This window comes from Trypanosoma brucei, chromosome 1 (assembly GCF_000002445.2).
Source record: "Trypanosoma brucei brucei TREU927 chromosome 1, complete sequence".
In the NCBI taxonomy this organism is placed as follows: domain Eukaryota; phylum Euglenozoa; class Kinetoplastea; order Trypanosomatida; family Trypanosomatidae; genus Trypanosoma; species Trypanosoma brucei.
The window spans coordinates 961,767-981,801 of NC_008409.1; the positions used below are offsets into that span (position 1 = coordinate 961,767).

At 46.3% G+C, this 20,035-nt stretch overlaps 11 protein-coding genes across 11 annotated transcripts, besides 2 other annotated features; all 11 read left to right on the forward strand.

Annotated features, from left to right (window-relative positions):
- Positions 984-1,979, forward strand: TB927.1.4680 (hypothetical protein, conserved; the record flags this gene model as incomplete). Its single annotated transcript, XM_001219160.1, has 1 exon — positions 984-1,979. One exon carries the CDS (start codon positions 984-986, stop codon positions 1,977-1,979), a length of 996 nt encoding a protein of 331 aa, XP_001219161.1.
- A 440-nt stretch (positions 1,980-2,419) lies between these two features.
- TB927.1.4690 (arginine N-methyltransferase, putative) lies at positions 2,420-3,457 on the forward strand (the record flags this gene model as incomplete). Its single annotated transcript, XM_001219161.1, has 1 exon — positions 2,420-3,457. The coding sequence occupies one exon, from the start codon at positions 2,420-2,422 to the stop codon at positions 3,455-3,457; it is 1,038 nt and encodes a 345-aa protein (XP_001219162.1).
- Positions 4,271-5,230, forward strand: TB927.1.4700 (hypothetical protein, conserved; the record flags this gene model as incomplete). The annotated part of the gene is made up of 1 exon (XM_001219162.1): positions 4,271-5,230. One exon carries the CDS (start codon positions 4,271-4,273, stop codon positions 5,228-5,230), a length of 960 nt encoding a protein of 319 aa, XP_001219163.1.
- A 791-nt stretch (positions 5,231-6,021) lies between these two features.
- On the forward strand, positions 6,022-6,558 carry TB927.1.4710 (hypothetical protein, conserved; the record flags this gene model as incomplete). The annotated part of the gene is made up of 1 exon (XM_001219163.1): positions 6,022-6,558. One exon carries the CDS (start codon positions 6,022-6,024, stop codon positions 6,556-6,558), a length of 537 nt encoding a protein of 178 aa, XP_001219164.1.
- A 459-nt stretch (positions 6,559-7,017) lies between these two features.
- TB927.1.4720 (hypothetical protein, conserved) lies at positions 7,018-8,913 on the forward strand (the record flags this gene model as incomplete). The annotated part of the gene is made up of 1 exon (XM_001219164.1): positions 7,018-8,913. One exon carries the CDS (start codon positions 7,018-7,020, stop codon positions 8,911-8,913), a length of 1,896 nt encoding a protein of 631 aa, XP_001219165.1.
- A 336-nt stretch (positions 8,914-9,249) lies between these two features.
- Positions 9,250-9,726, forward strand: TB927.1.4730 (hypothetical protein, conserved; the record flags this gene model as incomplete). Its single annotated transcript, XM_001219165.1, has 1 exon — positions 9,250-9,726. One exon carries the CDS (start codon positions 9,250-9,252, stop codon positions 9,724-9,726), a length of 477 nt encoding a protein of 158 aa, XP_001219166.1.
- On the forward strand, positions 10,191-13,370 carry TB927.1.4740 (hypothetical protein, conserved; the record flags this gene model as incomplete). Its single annotated transcript, XM_001219166.1, has 1 exon — positions 10,191-13,370. The coding sequence occupies one exon, from the start codon at positions 10,191-10,193 to the stop codon at positions 13,368-13,370; it is 3,180 nt and encodes a 1,059-aa protein (XP_001219167.1).
- A 22-nt stretch (positions 13,371-13,392) lies between these two features.
- Positions 13,393-13,398: a repeat region (telomeric repeat hexamer TTAGGG).
- A 179-nt stretch (positions 13,399-13,577) lies between these two features.
- Positions 13,578-13,799, forward strand: TB927.1.4750 (hypothetical protein, unlikely; the record flags this gene model as incomplete). Its single annotated transcript, XM_001219167.1, has 1 exon — positions 13,578-13,799. The coding sequence occupies one exon, from the start codon at positions 13,578-13,580 to the stop codon at positions 13,797-13,799; it is 222 nt and encodes a 73-aa protein (XP_001219168.1).
- A 278-nt stretch (positions 13,800-14,077) lies between these two features.
- On the forward strand, positions 14,078-17,164 carry TB927.1.4760 (hypothetical protein, conserved; the record flags this gene model as incomplete). Its single annotated transcript, XM_001219168.1, has 1 exon — positions 14,078-17,164. One exon carries the CDS (start codon positions 14,078-14,080, stop codon positions 17,162-17,164), a length of 3,087 nt encoding a protein of 1,028 aa, XP_001219169.1.
- On the forward strand, positions 17,569-17,721 carry TB927.1.4770 (hypothetical protein, unlikely; the record flags this gene model as incomplete). The annotated part of the gene is made up of 1 exon (XM_001219169.1): positions 17,569-17,721. The coding sequence occupies one exon, from the start codon at positions 17,569-17,571 to the stop codon at positions 17,719-17,721; it is 153 nt and encodes a 50-aa protein (XP_001219170.1).
- Positions 17,584-17,643: a sequence feature (1 probable transmembrane helix predicted for Tb927.1.4770 by TMHMM2.0 at aa 6-25).
- A 55-nt stretch (positions 17,722-17,776) lies between the features above and the next one.
- TB927.1.4780 (serine peptidase; serine peptidase, Clan SC, Family S9D) lies at positions 17,777-19,789 on the forward strand (the record flags this gene model as incomplete). Its single annotated transcript, XM_001219170.1, has 1 exon — positions 17,777-19,789. The coding sequence occupies one exon, from the start codon at positions 17,777-17,779 to the stop codon at positions 19,787-19,789; it is 2,013 nt and encodes a 670-aa protein (XP_001219171.1).
- Positions 19,790-20,035: the final 246 nt, after the last annotated feature.

Below are 20,035 nucleotides of genomic sequence, written 5' to 3' on the forward strand. Positions count from 1 at the left end.
CGTGTTTGTGCGTTTTTCCTCTTTCCTCTTTCCTCTTTCTTTTTTTTTTCTTCGTTTTGCTTTTTTTTATTTTTTTTAAAAATATAATTGCTCACCTCCCTCTTTCTTTCCTTCCTTCCTTCCTGTATTCTTTCCCTCTCTTCCACTTACCTTTTTTTTTTCTTTTTGGTGTGCGTTCCCTGAGGTATTTTTGAACGTTTTAGAGATAAACACCTCGGGCTGAAGTGAATAAAAAAGGAAGAAAAAGAAAAAGAAAAAAAAAGGAAGTAACAAATAAGGAGAAAAGGAGAGAAGGAAAGGAAAAGAGAAAAAAAGAGTGAGAGAAAAAGAAAAAGAAAAAGAAAAAGGAGAAAGAAGAAAACCCAAATTGAACGCGGAATCGCATATTAGAAATACGAAGAGGAGAAAATATGTTGACAATATTAAAATAAAAATAAAAAAAAAAGCAACGACATATCATCATCTACAGCATCATCTCCATATGATTTAAAAATGACAGTGCCCTTCAGTGGCGTTTCTTTCTTATTGAATTTCAACAAATTCCTCATCTTTATCTGTTTATTTATTTATTTATTTATTCGTCCATTCACTTCCTCTCTCACTTGTCTGCCTTTTCTTTTCTTTTCTTTTCCTTTCTTTTTTTTTCCTCTCTAAATTTATGAATGCTTTGTTTCAATAATTTCTACAGTTGGCTTGTGGTACTTAGTGTGGATAGAATAGGAGAAAAGTACTTGCCAACATTTAAGGTGAAGATTTTTGTTGTTTTTTTTTTGATTTGTTTACATTCAAATTATAATTAGTTTCACATTTATTCATTTAAAGTTGTTGAATTAAATCGGGTGCGATAGGGTATTACACACGGGAGCAAACGCATTACGGTGAATTGCTTAACGTGTTTGAAACTTTTGCTCTGACGAGAGTTCGGATAAGAAGTTGTGTTGTGTGGATTAGGACGGACAGACAAGAAAAAAAAAAAGAAAATTATGTCAACAGAGGAACTCGTGCAGCGGGTTGTACAAATGCAAATGACGAGTCCTCATTTTGCGGAATATTGCGTTGCTCACGTCACAGATTCCAAACATAAGTTTTTATTCGATGCAACAGATAGTGAAGAGAGGCGACTTTACTGCGCGCTTCTTCAGAGGATGAGGGGGGGATTTATTAGTGACGAGTCGAGGGAATGTGCGGGAGCGACGGCGGCAGGAACGGAGCGTCAGCGGCAGCGGCATCGGCATCGCATGTTAACATTATGGCAATCGCTATCACATTATTTTACGAGTGCTGGTGCCGCTGGTGCCACCACTTTTTGTAGTCGTGTGGCAGCCTCAGCTGCTGTTGTGTATGGTCCACATATGCCGCATATGTTTCGCAACATAAAGGATTTGGCTGCATTTGTTGAAATGGTTGATGCGGCCCCACGTGGTGAAGAACATCAGCGTGCCATTGTGCAATTCATGCGAGGGAGGCTCCCCATGACGGAGGTGTTTCTCCATGTGATGCTTCAGTTATGTGATGGTTACGTATATGAGGCCTGGTGCATGCAAGCGCAGAAACCCGTGGAAGAAATGTGCATGAGGGGCGGAAAAAACCAAAAAGAGGAGGAGGGAGGCAGCGCTTACGGTATGGCGAGTAGACGAAAAGATGCTGCCAGTTGGAGCACAAACTACACGGCTCCATCTGATATTATGGTGGATGAAGCGGCGTTGCAGAAGGGCGGAACGGTGATTTTTCTCGCGAATATGTTGATGGCAGAACACGAGACATTTGGGCGACCGCTGCGGTATGGGGCGGTATTTGAGCATTATATTCTTCGTATGGTGCAGTTGTTGGCGAGATATGCGATGGATGGTTCCGAGGCGTTGGCATTTGTGAGGGAAACGGTGGAAGTTTGGACGGAGGGAAATGTGTTTGCGCCCGCAACCCTGCAAGACATGCGTGATGCTGTTGGAATCAAAGCTAATGCGAATAATCACAGATAACCGGCTCTGCTTTTTTTCTTCTTTTGAGTGAGTGGAGGATCAGGAAGTGGAGAAGGAAATACGGCAACATATGCGAATTATATGGCGATGAAAAGCCAAAAAAAAAAGAAAAAGAAGCAAGTACCAATAAGGGAAGGAGGAGGAATCAATCAATATAAATAAATAAATGTATATATATGCACATTTGCGATTGTGCGTGTATTGCCGTGATCCTGCCTTACTATAATCGTCGTCATTGTCACTGTTTTGAAATTCTACTTCCACTCTAGCCTTTATTTTTAACTTTCTTTTCGTAAATACAGCGCTTGTAAGTGGGCTGCTGCCACATATTTTCCTTTGATAATAAAGACAATAATAGTAATAATAGCAGGACGAACGGGCAGCATTTGAGACGCCTTGTATTCACAAAAATAAGAAAAAGTGGTTTACCGCGTGCAACAATGACGGTGGACGCAAATGCCGCCTCCAGCACTACAACGACTACAGATTATTATTTTGATTCTTACAGCCATTATGGAATTCACATGGAAATGTTGAAGGATTGCCATCGCACCACATCATATCGTGATGCCATGTGGCGTAATGCGTACCTTTTTAAGGACAAGGTTGTGCTTGATGTTGGTTGCGGGACGGGAATCCTTTCTATGTTTGCTGCAAAAGCGGGTGCGCGGAAGGTGATTGGGGTCGACTGCAGTACTGTTGCCGTGCAAGCGAGGGAAATTGTAAGAGATAACGGTTTTGAGGATGTTATTACAATAATTCAAGGTAAGGTTGAGGAAATACAATTGGATGAGAAGGTGGATATTATTATTAGTGAATGGATGGGTTACTTCCTACTTTATGAGTCTATGTTAAACACCGTTTTGTACGCTCGTGATAATTTGGGTACTCCTGATGTGAAGATGTTCCCGGATAAAGCTAACATGCACGTATGCGGCATTACTGACGAGCAGTACATCCAAGAACGCTTCAACATTTGGGACAATGTGCAGGGAATTGACTTTTCCTACTTCAAACGCCTAAGTTTCATTGAGCCGCTTGTGGACACGGTGGAACGATCACAAATTGTTACCAATGTAGCACCTCTCGTTTCATTTGACATCAATACCGTAAAAGAAGCGGATCTTAGCTTCACATCGGAGTTTGCACTTGAGGCACAGGCCTCCCGCGGAAAGCGTAATGGTGGTAATAGCATTATTTATGTTCATGCGCTTTCTGTTCACTTTGACACGCCCTTCACCGCTGGTCATGAAGTGGTGATACTTGACACAACTCCATATTCCCCTCCCACGCATTGGAGGCAAACGGTTTTATATCTTTTTAACCCGCTTCGGATGCGTGCGGGAGAGCGAGCCACCTTTCGCATGAAATGCAGCCCAAATGCACTCAATGGGCGAGATCTTGACATTTCACTTCATGTTGACTTCGAAGGGGCACTTCAGATTAGTCATTATGACCAGGATTTTCGGCTGCGGTAGAGGTACTGGGCGATTCAAGGGCGAAAGCAATAAAAAAAAAAGAAAAGAAGATAAAAAAGAAAAGGAAGAAAAGAAGGTTGTGAAGAGTTATCACGTCTTTGTGAATGTGAGCTATGGGGTGTGGGTGTGTGGGGAATTATGATTGATCGAAAGTGCATAAGAAAGAGAAAGAAAGAAAGGGAACGAGGACTAAAGGAGTTGGAGTTGATGTGGGGTTAGTAAACCATTGCAGCGACAACAACCATCAGCACAGTAATAATATTAACATAATGAATGAATAACACGTATCGGGTGGTTTAAGGGCACAATTCGCCCCAATGGGATTAATGAGGGGCGGTTGCGTTTCCTCGGGAAACAAAAGGTGTGCAAATGAAACGATGGGGATGATGCGGTTCCATCCACTTGTTTTGCTTGCGCGTTGTAGCAACGTATGTGAGTGCGTGATCGGCACCGAGGATTCAAATATATATATATATATATATATATATGTTTCTGTTCTCGTGCCTCTCCCTCGTTCTCACTGCTTTGTTTGTTTGCCACAAATTGAACCCCTCTTTTACCTTCTCCTTCCGCTCTTCCACTTCTTCGGAAAATAGAACGGCTTGGGTTCTTTAACTTGTAGTTCGATCAAGCGGTAACATTCCTCTCATTTCATTTGTTGGTATTCTTTTTATTATTATTGTTATTATTTTGTTTTTCCTTTTTTTTTTCGTTGACGCTATTGTTATCGCGTGTGTGTGTGTGTGTGTCTGTGGAGAGTATTAGTGTGTGAATTTGAGTCCGTCATTAGCGTTAAAAAACATTTTGTCCCTGATGCATACCGATGACAAGCAGGCACAGCGGTATCCGAGAACGAGTGATGCTGCGCGGGTTCATTCCACCTTAAGAGTTGGACAAAACACATCCGATAAGGTTCCGTATGGCCGTTTGAGCAGTCAAAGCGGGCCCGGCACCCCACGCGGTGATTTGTTTCCGCCTTCCAATGGACTTTCAAAGGTAGAAGGGGAAGAGACACCAGCAGCAGGTGCATGGCAATACCCATCCGAACCCATGGCAACACCCAACACGCGATCGGTCCAGTTGAATGGTGCACTACCGGTTAAAAATGAAGAGGGAGAGACGAAATGTAGTGGTGATGCCATACGGGAGGAGGGAACAAAAGATGGAGGTGATGGAGTTATTATTGGAATAGATGCTGCTGTGGAGGCAGGAGTGTTAGTTGCAAACGAAGAGAGTGGCAAGGAGGATGAGAATAGGGAGAGTAATGTCAACAGTACGCCTTGTGCCAGTGGCACCAATGAAACCATTGCTACTGCCACACCTACCCTTAGTAACGCTACCGCAGCTTCTGTTGTATTAACACCTGCAGTGCCTGCTTCCACTGGATTGCGTGCATCCAGGCGTTTGTTGGATTTCACGGGCTCCACAAACGTTAGTAATGGCCCTCGTGCCGCTAGTAGACTTTTCGACGTCAAACCAGTGGGAGGCGGGGCTCAGGCGGCATCACAAGGGGTTGGATTTCTTCGTCTCTCCAAAACGGTTCCATCAGCAGCATCGCAAGCGGTGAGTGCTCGAATGAGGACTTCTCGAAAAAATGGACCGACTCTTAGCGCCACTAGCAGGGGTCACAGCAGTACCGCTCATGAGAATCTCCCCTGCCGTAACGATTACACGTCGTTAAGGTTAAAGGAGCAACGGAGACGGGAATTGTACGCATGGAATGAAGAGTTACGGCGGCAGGATAAAAGTGACATGTCCGCTGATGCCGTGTGATTACTTTCCTCCTTTTCTTTTCTTTTCTTTTCTTTCTTTTCCTCCTTTTTCTTTTTAGTTTTTACCTTTTAGTGTGTGAATTGCTTGAAATGTCATGAGCGGGAACGGCAGAGCTCCCTTTTTTTTTGTTTCCGAGGTTGTTGTTCTGCTTCGTTCCATCTCTCTGTACTTTTGCCCTGTTTAGCGTTTACATGTATGTGATCATTTTAGTGCGTTAAAGCGTGCATGCGCAAACGTAGATGAAAAAAAAAGTATATAAATATATGTTTATTTATCAGTGAATGTGTTTGTGAGCCGTGGATTTATTAGTGTTTGCGGTTATTATGATGTACGGGAGGGAACACGAAAAAGGGTACCGAGAGGAAGTAAAGGGAAAGTGCACACCTGTGAAGTGTCTTCTTTTTTTTTTTTTGAAGTGGAGAAGACGGGACGACGAAGTTTGAAAGTATTGTACCCTTTCTTTTTCTTTTTTCGCTATTTTACTAATTTGTTTATTTGTTTATTATCTTTTTACATATTTACACGCATGTTTGAATCCTCCTTTCGTGCCACCACCCACTCTCGATGTGTTTTTCGGTGCTTTTTTTTTTGAACTCTTTCTTTTTTACTTTCTTTTCTTTAATTGCGTTGACCAAAAAAGAAAAAAAAACGTGAAGGGAAGGGAAGGGAAACGAAGAGAGAAACACAAACACATACATCTATTTAAAGTAACTAATAATAATAATAATAGCACTGTAATTACCATTTATTGTTATTATTGAGAGTTCCTTTTATTTATTTATTTTAGAGCCATGAGCGGATTGCCTGGAAGTGGCACGCAATTACACAACTACTTTGATCTCATTGTTAACAGCGACCCGCGAGTTGCTTTTGATATTCTCCACCCCGCCGTGATGAATGCCATTGAAAAAATGGAAAGGTCTCAACGTCGCAGTCATCACGCGGATGCAAATGATGATGATGAGGAAGAAGGAGAAGGTGAAGGTGAAGGCGAGGATGGTGATGAATATGGTGAGGGCGGAGGTGATTGTCTGATGGGTGCTGCTGCGGTTAGTGCCAAAACAAATGAGGAGGCGACGGCAATAGTGGTGAATAATGACGTGAGGGCATGTTTTGTTATTCCGACACATCAATCAGTGCTTGACACGAGACATGTACATCAACCTGACTTGGCGGGCATGGAAGCATTTAACAGTCAAAAAAATCATCACCTCGCCCATCAAGTGTTAGGACCAGCGTTAATGCATGAAGTGCAGAAGTTTGGGCTGCAAAAGCGAAGGCGGAATGAGGTGGAAGGTGTGGAGGAGGAGGACCAGTCGACGGAGTAAGCACTCGAATACGGATGGCGGGCGGTATGTGATATACACAAATAAATATAAATATATATTAAGGTTGCTGGTGTCATACATGCACATGTGTGGAGTGTAGAATCGCTTGTTGCTGATGGATGAAAAGAGAAATTACATGGAGGGGATGCCGCTGTTCGTCGGGGTGTTAACTTGTACATTAAAGGCCGAAGCTTTGTTGAAATTATTATTATTGTTATTATTATTATTATTATTACTTTTTGATACCGCACCTCTTACCTTTTCTTCGGCTTTTTTACCACCGTACTTTCCTCACCTGTATCAATGATGTGTTTGGCCTCTGATCCCTTCCTCTTGCTTTTCCACCCACAATTGCTTTGTTTACTGATAATTGGTATGAACTGAACAGGACGGATCACAGGCCGCATTTTATCCCCGTTTGGCAGAAGGAGAAACGCTGTGGTGGGCACAACAGTTGCCATGGAGGAGTTGCGTAAACGCGGTAATGAACTTTTCCCCACAGATCCTCGTGCCGCCGTTGTCATGTATCGGGAAGCAATTGATTTATACGATACGCTAAAGGACGCAGCGGGGGTGGATTCGGTTGCGGTGAAGGAGGAATATACCCGATGCGCTGGCAATGCACTCACTTGTTTGTTTAAGTTGGGGCAACATGAGGAATGTGCGGCATTGGCTGTGAAGGTGCAGCGTGTGAACCCCTTGATTGCGAAGGCGTATGCTTTTATTGGGCGTTGCATGCTTCTGGGAAATTTCCCTTCACTTCCAAAGCGACAATATGGAATTGGTCCACTGCAGTATTTGTGTCGTGCCGTATATTTGCTCCCATCCATGGCGGAGTCCATGCGGCCTTTCATTGGTGAGGCTCTTGATAAACTCTTAGCTGAGATTTTGCCGCCAAAACGTGAGGGTAATGACGATGGCGAACAAACAATTGAGGAAGAGCCTTCCATTGAGGTGAAAGAGGGCGATTGTGGAAAATCTGTTGTGGCTGTCACGCGTCTGCCAGCCCATCTTGCGGTGAGTTCGACTTTACACCCTTTCAGTGTCTGTTCATTTGACGAGTCATGTGGTGTTGGTGTGTGTTATAACTGTGGAATTGTTTATCCCTTATCTGAGAGTGATGAACCGAAGGGTACAACCCAAAAGGATAAATATGCGTGTGGCCACTGCAAACTTGTGGGGTATTGCTCTGCGGAGTGTGCGGCTAAGCATCGAATTCAGCACGACAAGTACGAGTGCCGACTGTTGCAACGGTTGAAGAACATGCGGGATTCCCTGCAAGCATCTCATGAGGAGCGGGAGCGGGAGGGACAAGTCGTTTCCATCACGGACAGCGTTGACGAGTTTTTTACGACGGCTGTGCATTGCATCACCACATTGTCGGGCGTTAGGGTTCACCGTCCCGGTTACAACGCTGTGGAGCACCAGTTGGAGGGCCATCCTGTTGAAGTAGCGCAAAGTCTTGGAAATTTGGTGCGCATTGTGCATGAGCTGTTGGACGGTGAAAAGGAACATGGTGAAGTGGCGAGGCTTATTGGCGTTATTCGTTGCAACGCAATTGAGATTTGTGATGATTCAGGTCTAGGCGTTGGGCAGGCACTTCACGCGGCAAGTATTACGTCTTACTTCAATCATTCCTGTGCACCAAATTGTGCTATTCAGAGCGACGCAATTGTGACAACGCGTGTCGTTGAAGCTGGTGAAGAGCTCACCATTGCGTACATTCCGCAATTGTACTGGCCGACGGAGTTAAGGCGTGGGGAGCTCGCGGAAAAATATTTCTTCCATTGCCGCTGCGTTCGCTGTTGTTGTTGCTGCGGTGGTGGCAGTGATGATCCATATGAAGCTGCCCTTACGGCAATGTTACGCTCTGGAAGTAACAAAGGTGGTATTGACGGCAAGAAGGATAGCGGTGATAGTGTCTGTGATACACACAGTAAACTAATCGGGGATGTTCAGCTGCTTTGCGGTCGTGTTCGTTCGAAAGATGCGTGTGATATCAGCAGGTCAGACAAGGATGCGTTACAACGTTTACTGCAGAAGTGTTGTGCTGAACTGTATCCTTTCCATTACCTTTGTCACGAGTTGCGTAATGCACTAACCTTCGTGTACACTGTTCTCGGTGATACGCGATGTTGTCTGCAGAGTTGCCTCGATGAGTTCCTGCTGTGGGAGTCCATCGTGCCTGGAGCTCATCCAGTGAAGCGTCTTAAATTATTGAATGCTTTACAGTGCTGCGAGGATCTGAAAGATACCGGAGATAACGGTGGTTGTAACGCTAATGTGAGTGCCGGTTGTGGCGGCCTCACTTTACTGCCGCATCTACAGAAATTGGCGCAGGTTTATTACCTTTAGTGTTGGGAACATCATGTGCTCGACGTGAGTGGGGAGGGGGAATAAGAGTTATTAAATGACTGGTGTGTGTGTGTGTGTGGGGGGGGAGGGGGCTGATGAGCTGCGGTGGCCTTCGCAATCACGTAACGTTTCACTTTTTTTCCCCTCACCCGCAGTGTTGTGCCACGAGTGTGTGTGTGTGTCCCGCTTCTTCACTTGTTCTCCCTTATTTATCACACAATGAATGAAGCATGTTTGATTTCCTTCCTTTTGCGAACGCGTTATAAGGACAGGGTACGTCTGTCTTTTTTTTTTCTTTCTCTTACATTATTCTATTTGTTGTAAAAGCATACTTCCATGGAAGGACAAAACTCAGTTTCTCTTCCTGATTTGGTATCCGAGGGCCAATGCAATGCGCCTGTGGTAATACATTCGCTGCCAGTGAAGACAAATTTCCGTGGGACAACAGATGTCACTGTAAACTTTACGCAACATACGGTACGTGGAGAAGGAGGCGAGCTCCGCAATGCATTACGCGGGCGTACGCTTATGGGACGTGAAGTAATATTGCCATCTTCATATGTTATTGCCTGCGCAAGTTTCACCAATAAACCTCCAATTGCGGAGGCGGGTGGGAGGAAGTCTGGTGGAGCTGCTGCCTGTTTTGATACCACTCAGCCGTCTTCAGCGCAGGTGGAAGCGGCAGCGGGGGACATGCGCATCACAGCCGTGGCTGAGAGTTTTTGCATATGGGAGCATGACAAGAAACCTGAGAGATCAGAGATGGTAACTCAGTGGCTGCGCTTGTCAAATGATCTGCACTGTTATGAGTAGGAATGTTGGGTGTTCAGGAGGAAGTCACGTGGCTCATTTTCTTTCATTTGCATTACTGGTTCATGCGCTGCTGTTGGGTTATAGAATTAATGGCGGTGAAGGGATTCACACACATGCAGACACACGTATATATATATATATATATCACATTCCTACACTCACGTGTTATTTCACCAATTATGCTTCAATTGAGTGGATGGGTAGGATTAACTACCTTGTGGTTTATGTTGTTGTTGTTCGAACGTATACCCTCAACAACAGGGCCCCAATACGAGGCATGTTTATTTGTGTCTGTTTCTTTTTTTTTTTTAAGATCTTTTTTTTTTCTCATTTGAGGAGGGTTGTCACGATCTCTGCATTTGATTTATTTAAGTACTTAGCCTTTTACTCCTTTCTCCTTTGAAGTAGTAGTGGTTTCCTGTGTTCAACCCGTTTTCTTTGTTATTGCAAGCAGGCCTTTACTGATGACCGCAAACTACCACACGGCGGAATTGCACCAGGCCCTGGGGGCCGGTGTCTCGTACGCGGAGCTTTGTTTTGCTCTGCAGCAGCGCATGTCTGTGGCTGAATATCAAGAGCAAGCCGTTCTCTTTGGAGCCATGCGCTACTGGTCGTATCGGCGGCTGCCGAATTTTGTACGAGAAGATGTCTCTGAGGAAAAATACTACGTGTCAATGGTGCAGCACCTCAAGGCAAGGCTTCAACTTTTTCCCTACCCTCATGTGGAAGCTGTTGTACGGTACACTCACGAAACGCCACTTGTGTATTACACCGTGATGATTGCGGAGCTTCTGAAGAAGGAGCGCAGTTACGATACGCTCCCAAATTTCACCGCCGTGGACGTGCTTAATTGTATAGGAATTGGGCGGAACGAATACCTTGAGCTTACACGCGAAGTAAGGAGTAAAGTGCGATGGCATGTCAACAGAGGTTTTGTAAAGGACCATCTGCCCGCTCGCCTTCTTTCTACTATGGAATTAACACCCTTTTGCCGTGTGCTTCCTGTGGATGGGTCGGCGGAACCGCGTAAGAAATCAGAGCTGACGAAGGAGGAGTTATTGATGCACAACCATTTGCTTCAGTGTTACAAGGACCAAGACAGTAAGGACAGCAGTGGTGAAACGATTGTGAAGAACCCTGAGAACATAAGGTCCAAAAATGGCGGTAGTGGTGGTCCTGAAGTTAAGAAAGTTGAAGGCGATTTTGGTCGAATGGGTAGTCAATGCGGTGCTGTTTCTGCGGCATCTGCATCATCGCCAAGAACGCCACTGGGCGCGCCACCATCGGCTCACTCCGGTGCTTCTGTGGCTGCAGACGGCACTCCTATTGTGCCCTCACCGAAGTCTGCAGATGATGCGGCATCTATTGCTCATAGATGCTGTTATGCGTGTGAGTTATCAAGGGTAGAGCTTCTTGGTTTGTACCATAAGGGGCTCGTTTGCACTATATTGGATGTAAGCATCGAGGATCAAATTGTTGTGCCCCCACTGGAGCATTTCGTGATGAATCGCACTTCCGACGACCCCATTGAAGTGTTGTTGTATAAGGTTCTTGGAACAATTGACGATCGTACCTCTCTAAGGCAGTTAGCCAAGCTTCTTGTACTTGAGGAGGAAGATCTGTGCTTGGCAGTGCAAATGTGTATCCGACTTCGCTTGGCGCAACCACGCACGAACCGCATACCTAAGGATTTCGAGCCCTTCGTCGAGCGTGTTCACACTTCATGGAGTGAGTTGGTGCAACCATTCCTCACAGAGGAATCTTCTTCCCCTGTTGCTGAAACTGAATCGACAGATGGTTTTGGCGTTATTGTTGGTGATGATATTAACAGTGGTGCACTCGCTGACAGCTTGGTGGAATCCTCATGGCAGCCTTCAATAGACACTGAAGGGTTGGATATTGCTGTTCATTTCGATGGGGATTGTATAAAGAATAGCAGCAACGAAGTGAACGTGCAGAGCATCATTTCTAATGCCTGTGGTACTGAAGGACAACCGGCGAAGCGACTGGTACTTTTGTACGACACGAGTTTGTTGGGGTTTCTCATGATGACAAACTTGAGTACCGACCCTTCGTTCAGGCAACACGTTGTGACGCTCTTCGAGATGGGAAAGCTCTCAGATGAAACTATGGGCGGTTTTATTGAAAAGCTGGAACAGGTACAAGGTGCCAGAGCGGAGTGTGGTTTATTCGGTGAAGCGGCGCAGTATGTTCAGAATGTGCTTTCTCTCCGTGAGGTGGTGAAGAAGCTGCGACAGGTTGTTGGACCCGAAGGTGAACAGGGTTTGGATATGCTCAAAGTGGAATCCGTAAATGAGCAGGACCCAACGACGCGTTACTCCCTCCTTGCGCGGAATTACTGGGCCTACTTCGTTGCATCACCGGTAGCACAGGCTCCGCTGATTGACGTTAGTATTAAGGGCGTGTATGGAAGTAGTGTGAGTCTCATGCCGTCGCCGTGGATGATGCTCTTTTTATACGAAAAGGTGCACATGGGACCACCTTCAGTTCTTTTGCCTGTTGGCTTGCCGCTCTTTGCTTGGCCGCCTGCATTACAAGATAGCAGGAAGCGTTGCGTGGCGAAGTTAAGGCTTCAGCCGTTCATGGTGAATGCTGAGGTCACGTATGCGGAGGTTGCCACGTCCCTTATTCTTGCGAATGAAATGACAGCAACAGCTCCACTCTTTGTGCAACGTGTTGTTGATGTTCCACTTGAAATACCAGCGCCTTCAGCCATGGCGGCTGCTGCTGCAGAGGCGGCATATGAAGACGGTGGTTTGGAGGGTGATGTGACGTGTGCGATGAATGGTGTTGTGGTGGAGTCGCCCTTTCACATGTTACTGACCGTGTTGGTCCCTTTTACCGCATCGGATGACGAGGCAGTCGAGTTACTCTGCAAAGCAGTGCAGCACAAGAAACCTTCAGTTGCGGCATTGCGTTTCATTAGTAACCAAACGCGTAACACAACCACGTTTACTCCCCAAGTTAACGATACCAACAACACAATAATTAGTGAAGAGGGTGTAGCCAGTGACGGTGGGTGCGACACTCCCACTGCCGATGTTGAGGAATCCGACAAGGTTGTGACACCAAGGGCCAGTGCTTCCGTTATGGAGGAAACACACCCAATGATGTATGTTGAATGCTTTCGTAGTGCAGTAGAAGCATTGCAACTCCAGGACTCATTGGGACATTTTAACTTTCACGTTTCGTTGTATGAAGTAGGTAACACGTCAACGGATTCAGGTAATGCATATCTGTTTCGTGTGGACGCGGCTCACATTGTGGATATGGGCCTAGGTATTGCTTTAGCGGATCAGCCATGCTGTGAATTAATGGTAAAACATCTTGAAGGGTTGTTGAGTGAGTCGAGGATGGAGGCACATTCAAAAGCAATGTTGCAACTCTCGCGAGAGATGGGTAACTTTCTTGAGCGTCACTCAACCTTAACAACGACGGAGCGAGAACACATGGCATTGCAGTCAGCAGCCATTGCGGGCCCTCTCACTCAACAACATGTAAGGCGTTTAGGTGAGAAGGGTAATAGCGGTGCTCCATTTCCAAATTGTGTGTTACTCTTCGATGGAGAACGCCTCTCCGCGATTGATGACTGGGATCCGCTTGTGGAGTTGTGGCAAGTATGAAGTTTCTTTTTCTTTTGTCTTTTTAGGGAAGAGGAATTATAATGAAGCAATGTTTTGTTTTCTATCTACTGTTTCTTTCTTTTTTTCCTTTTCCTTTTTTTTCTTTCAATTGGGCATGTCCTCACCTCCCTATGTTTTTTTTTGAACATTGGGCCATATAGTGGATTGGTGCTTAGCCTCACCTCCCTTTTTTTTGTTTTCTGTAGGATGAAAAGGTACTTTTTTTGCAACCTCTCATCGGCGTTCATGAATGAAGTTATGAAGCCATGGAAGGCGGAAAACACAAAAACTTCTGCTGCTTTTAGTTGTTTACACGCACCTGAAGTTTTGTTGTTTTACATTGTTTATACGCCTCTGCCTAATTGTTTATTTGTCGTGGTTAACTTTTACGACTGCCATTCTTCCTGTTTGTTTTTGCTTGTTATTTAGTATTTGGTTGATTAGTGTTGCCGTGCGTGTGTGTATGTGTTGGGAGTGTGAGTTATGCCCGCCTAATTTATTATTATTATGATTATGATTAAAATCGCTGTTACACCGCCCCTGCGGTTTGATGGATGTTCGCTACTGTTGCTGTACTTATTCATCGTAACCCCCCTTTCCCCATCTTTGTCCTTCTTTTATTTTTCTTTGCCATATGCAGCATGTAGCGGTTGAGGGGTATCGCAACCTTGTCTATTTTAGGTACCGAATTAAATATCCATTGAACAATGTCGTCTTACGAGGCCTTTCGCCTACGTGAGTTGAAACAGAAGATTCCATACGTGATTGAATCCATAACTACAGCAGGGAACCTTGTTTTTATCGGTACAAATGACGGTAAACTTATCGTTTACGAACTTTCCCCCAGCAAAGGGGATCTTCGTTGTTTGCATATTCACACGGCCAGACGGAAACACCCTATTCTCGCCACTATTCCCATTGTGGAAAAGCAGATTCTTGTTGCGGTTGCGGACGACGCAATTTTGGTGTTCCGATTGGAAGAGCCGATAACATCTGCAGCGACGGATCACCCGCGGGAGGATCAGTTGCAGGAGCTTAGTGCAATAACTGGAATGAAGGACATTACCGCCGTGCATGTTAAGCGGCAAAAGGGAATATTTTCCATGGCGGTACTGCAACGCAAAAAGGTCAGCATTTATGAGTATAGGGAGCAGGGACAACGGCAGGAGTTTATACCAGTGAGGGATGGGTTGCAGGTACCGGATGGCGGAAAGTCACTTACGTGGGCCAGTCGAAATATTATGGTAGCACTTCGTCGTGAATATCTTTTAGTGGATGTGGCGAGTGGCATGGTGGAGTGTCTTTACCCTACTAGTAATAGCAAAGGTGTCAATCCCCTTCTGTTGCCGCTTGACCCCGTGCCGGAGGTTCTCGTAGACAATGGAAGAGGTAACGGGGCGCGCGCCCTCCATGACGGAACAATTCTCGCCGGTAATGAAGCCAACACGTTGGTGTGGTCCTCTCCACCAAATGGTGCAACGTATGTTCATCCTTTTTTGCTTACAGTACACAGCAGTAGCGGACTGGAGGTGCGGTTACCGTTTGCGAGTACAACACGCGGCTGCTCGGAAACCACGCCGCTGGGGCAAAGCATTGGTTGTAAAGGAATTGAACGTATTTCCCATCGTTCATACGCTGACTTTGATGTGACGCTGCCAACTAAAAGTACGCCAGCCGATGCGTTTCGCAGAGATGTGACCATCGCAACAAGTAGCAGTGGTGGTAGTACCAATACGGTTTATTTGGTTGAGATGGTGCCGCCACGCGAGCAGGTGATGGGTCTCATCTCCGCCAAACAATTCGAGTTTGGATTGTTACTGTATGAGCTTTGTGTGAATGAGGTAGAGGAGGCTTTGGCAAAAAGCATGCAAACTCATTATGCGCTGTGGTGTGTTTACAAGCGTGGGGATGTTAAGACCGCCATTTTGCGCTTCCGCGACGCACGGGTCGACCCTCGGTTGGTTATTAGTCTCTTCCCCGGGTTTCTCACACAACGTGCGCGTGATGCGTGGCAGGTACCCGCTGATCTGAGCGAGTTGCTGTCGTCTTTCCGTGCGTTTGAGGGTGTTGTGTGCTCAAATGAGTCTGTGGATCTTCTTCTTGACTACGTGACTTCTCTCCGCCCAGAATATATTGCCGCTGGTAGCAGCGCGTCCGTGGGAATGGATACGTCTCTCTACCCTGATGTGGATGTGGTGCTTGAGGCGGTCGATACGGCAATTCTGAGGGCATATGTTTTCTTGGGACAAGAGAAGGAGCTCTTAAATTTTTTGTGCACGGAAAACGCATGTGCTCCCAGGGATTCGGAGCAGTGTCTTTTGAAAGGTGAGCAATGGGTGGGGCTGGTGGCTTTATGGTACCGCCAGGGCTTACATAGCAGAAGTTTAGAGTTATTGAAGGAACTTGCTGTGACGGGGGAACCAACATGTAGTGCCATTGGTTCATCCGTAAATAAGGAAGGAGAAGGGATAGACACGGTGCCGAACACTATCCAGGATGATAATGTTATACGAGATTCTTTTAATGATGAGTTTCTCTCCGTGCTGCGGCGTCTGCTTCCCAAAGTAATGATACCTGAGCATGAGACAAGTGGTATATTTATTTCCCAGAGTGATATTTATAGCCACATGGAAGCGCCAATGGACCAAGAGGAGGACCTTCAGCAGTCGGCACGGTTGCTTCGGCGTTGTGTGGGTGTTGTGACGACAATTCTTTATTGCAGAAAACTTGCGTGGGACATACCAGAGACCCTCCAGTTGGTGGCGCGTCACGCTCTTTGGGTTCTGGCAAATATTCCACCACTGTGGTCAGTTATGTTATTTCCAGTAGACAAAATGACGGCTGAACAACAAGCCGCTGTGCTTCGATTAGTTCGCACCGACATGATGGGCGTTGGAACCACCAATATGCATGAGCGAGTGGTAGAGTGGTTATCTCTCATTCTTGGAAACCAATATGACACCTGCAGGGATGCGGCAATGCATGACGCCTACTGGAAAAGTTTGGTGGAAGTGGTGTTCGTTGAGGGCGAACAGGCGAAATCAGTGGGTGTTGGTGCTGAAATTGAGGTGGAGGAAACCGAAATTAGGCAGAGGCGGAGGAAGGTGCTTTGTGACTTCTTGAGCTCTTCGTCTTTCATGAACCTTTCAGTTGTACGCGCGTATTTGGAGCAGCCAACCGTGCGCTCTCAGGCATATCCCGAACGGGCAATAATTTATCAGCGCTTGAAGTTGCATGGGGAAGCCGTTCGCATGTGTCTCTACGAGATGAACCAATTGGAGGAGGCGAAGTACTATGCGATTCGGGCCAGCCGTGATGAAGAGGATGTATTCCTCGTGCTTCTTAAGGAATTACTTCGTCCCTCAACCGGTGCGGAGCCACGACTCGAGGAAGCGATGTCTATTGCGAGTACGTGTGGGAGTATTGAACCCCTTGCTGTTCTTGAGTTGCTGCCTGATAATACACCCATTGCAGTTGTGGAGGATTTTCTCAGACGCTCGCTTTCCGTTGCTGCCATGCGGAACCGAAGTGCGGCCATTTACGCCAGCGTGTTAGAAGCCCGAGTGCGGCAGGCGGAAAAGGTGCTTGAGCTTGAGAAGTCGCGGCGAGTTGTAATCGACATCGAAAGCTCCTGCGCGGTATGCGGGAAGAAACTACGGCCGGGGACGGTTTTCGCCCGCTTTCCAAATGGCATCCTTGTGCATCACGTCTGCATAGATGATGAAAGTGTCTGTCCTGTTACGCATAAAGACTTCCGAAAGGGTGTTGAGGTCCTATTGCGGGAAGTGTTGTAATCAGGGAAGATAATGGTATAACTATATTTTGCTCTGTGTAAAATTTGGTGCTTCCGAGTCGTATGATGTGGGCACACGTGCGTGTTTGTGGAGGTGATGTTAAAAGAAATAAAGGAGGGGGAAACTGCATATGCTGTAAGGATATTCAGCTTGGAAACTGAAGAGCTTTCATCACTCAAAGGTGAGATGTTTTAAACTTTCTTTGGCGTATGCTCCACCGCCTATGGATTCACTTAGGCCTCTCCCCCTCCTCTTTTCCCTTCTCTCTCTTACGCTCATTCATTCATTCATTCATTTTAATTTTTATGTGCGGGTTCTTGTGATCCGCATTGGTATTCTCACCTTCCACTTCAATGGCCGTGGTAAACCGCCCTCCTGCTGCGCGCCATTCATCTTTTTAACATATGTTTTACGATCATGTTGTAAGTGTGCTTGTGATTCAGTTTCTCTCTTTCTCTTCATTATTTCTTTCATATTTTCGTGATGCGCTACGCAAATATCCGCATTCGGAAATAACAATGCGAATTGTGCACAATAATAATAATAATAATATATAATATTAACAATAAAATAGGCGAAGGCATTGAAGTGCTTTTTTTTCTTGGTGGGGGCATGGCGGCCTTCTTCGGTTCGCTGGTAAAGTCTTTTATTCTTCCCAAGCCTTCTCCTACTTATAGTGCAGACAAACACCCTGGTAAACTGGTGCATATACCGAGGGTTGACTGGGATACACGGAAGGAAAATGGCACCTTTACGTACGGGTTGCTACTGCTCGACACGGCTGCTAAATTCATCATCATCTACGCTCACACAAATGCCGTAGACGTTGCGATGGTGTTTGAAACAATGTCATATGTAAGTAAGCGTACCTCTACCTCTGTACTGCTTGTGGAATACACGGGTTACGGAATTGCATATGGTGAGACGACAGAGCGTTCCATGAATGAAGATGTGCTGTCGGCGTATTATTACGCTGTGCGTCACATGCGGGTGCCCGCTGATCGCGTAGTGCTGATGGGCTGTTCCATCGGTACGGGGCCATCAGCTCAAGTATGTGCGCTTCTGCAAGGTGAAGAGGAGGTTCCAGCACTTCTTGTGCTTCAATCCCCTTTTACATCACTAAAGGAATGCGCAAATGATATGACGCCCAATGTGGGCTCAATTGTGGGCTACTTGGGTTATGATTGGTTTCGTACCATTGACGTGGTTGCGCAGGTGCGATGCCCCATCATTATTCACCACGGGCAATGCGATGATGTGGTGCCGTTTGAACACGCGCAGCAGCTAAAACGGACCATCGAAGAGGCAACACCACCCGGTGTAGTGGAGCTCCATGCGGAACCGAATCGCGGTCACAACGATCTTCCCACAGAGAGCGCGAATCGTTTTATAGATAAGAAACTACGATCGTTTGGGCAGCCGCGATGTCTACAACCCAGATGCCGGCCCTATCATTTAGTAAACCCATCCATTTACGAGTATCTCTTCTGCGTGAAAGAGCAACCCATAATCAACATGGAAGAACTTCTAAAGCACTGGAATGAAACTTTATCCATAGGTTCCTTCGCCTATAAGCGAGAGAAGCTGTACGTACTTCTCACAGCTTCCGTGTCACTCTTCGCTATGCGATGTGCCAGGGCGTGGCAACATTACGCGGGAAGTCGGAAGCGGCATTACGGTAACAGTTATAGCGCCAGTTGCAATGGCAGTGTTGGTGTTGTTGGTGGTAGTGGTGGTAACGGTGATGGCAGTGGCAGCGGTGCAGAGGAGTTATATTGTGCTAAGGAGGATATCATTAAGAGGTGTTTAGCCTGTTGGGGAAGTCCTCTTGGTGCCTACTTAAGTGTACGTGGCCCTCCAATCCGTCACAAGATATTTGGCGTTCACTTGGATGTGTGTGTGGAGAATGTGGTGGCTAGCGATGGTATTAGCAATGAATCGGGTTTCCGTTCTTGTGGAGGCAATCCCTATTTCCTGAAGCGTGATACAGGGGAGGCATACTTGAGCGTAGCGGAGTTGGAGTTTACGCATGGCTTAACAAGAAGCGTCGCTGCAGCCATGTCCACCGCTCCCACTCTTGGCGGTGAGGAAGATGAAATGGACGTGTTTCTTCAGAAGAATGTGGTTACGAGAATACAGACACAATGTGAGCGTGTGGTTGCGTTTCTTGATAGTAATGAGTGGGAGAATATGTTGGAAGTTCTCGTGAGATTTGGCCAGCGAGCACCATCGTTTCTCAGCAGTAAAGCGCTGCAGTATTATTCGGAGTGCTCATCTCAGGCACGCTTCGGTGACAGTTGTGGGACCGGTGCCGCGTGTTGCGGTAATGATAGCGGCCCGGCACCACGCAGCGAAGTGATGGAAACCATTGAAGATGTTGATGAGTGGCTCAGGCCGTGGGTTGTTAGTCCTGACACGCGAATGCAATTGGGAACGGAGGTGCCTTGGGATTATTACCTTTTGAAGGCTCGTCTTTGTGTCATTGAATACACGCCGCTGGGACCCGATACGAGTTGGGAGGAGGCGCGACGCATTACTGACGCGTGGAGGGTTGTGAAGATAATTCATGACCTCTTTTGTAGTTACTCCCGCCGTGTCCTCCACCCCTCTTTCAGCGCGTCATGAGTTGGCTGCAAACGCTGTGAGAGTAGTAAAAGTATACATGAAAGTTAATTAGGAGATAAGAAGGCAGAAAAAGGAAGGCTGGTGGCAATGGTGAAGTACGCGGGACAGTGCCATTGCCAATGGATCACATTCCGTGAAACCAGCAGCGGCAGTTACATAAGCGTAAAGCGGAACAATAACTAAGCAATCAGTTATGAGGCGCGGAATGAGGGGAAATAGCGATGCAGATAAGTTTAAAAGCAGGAA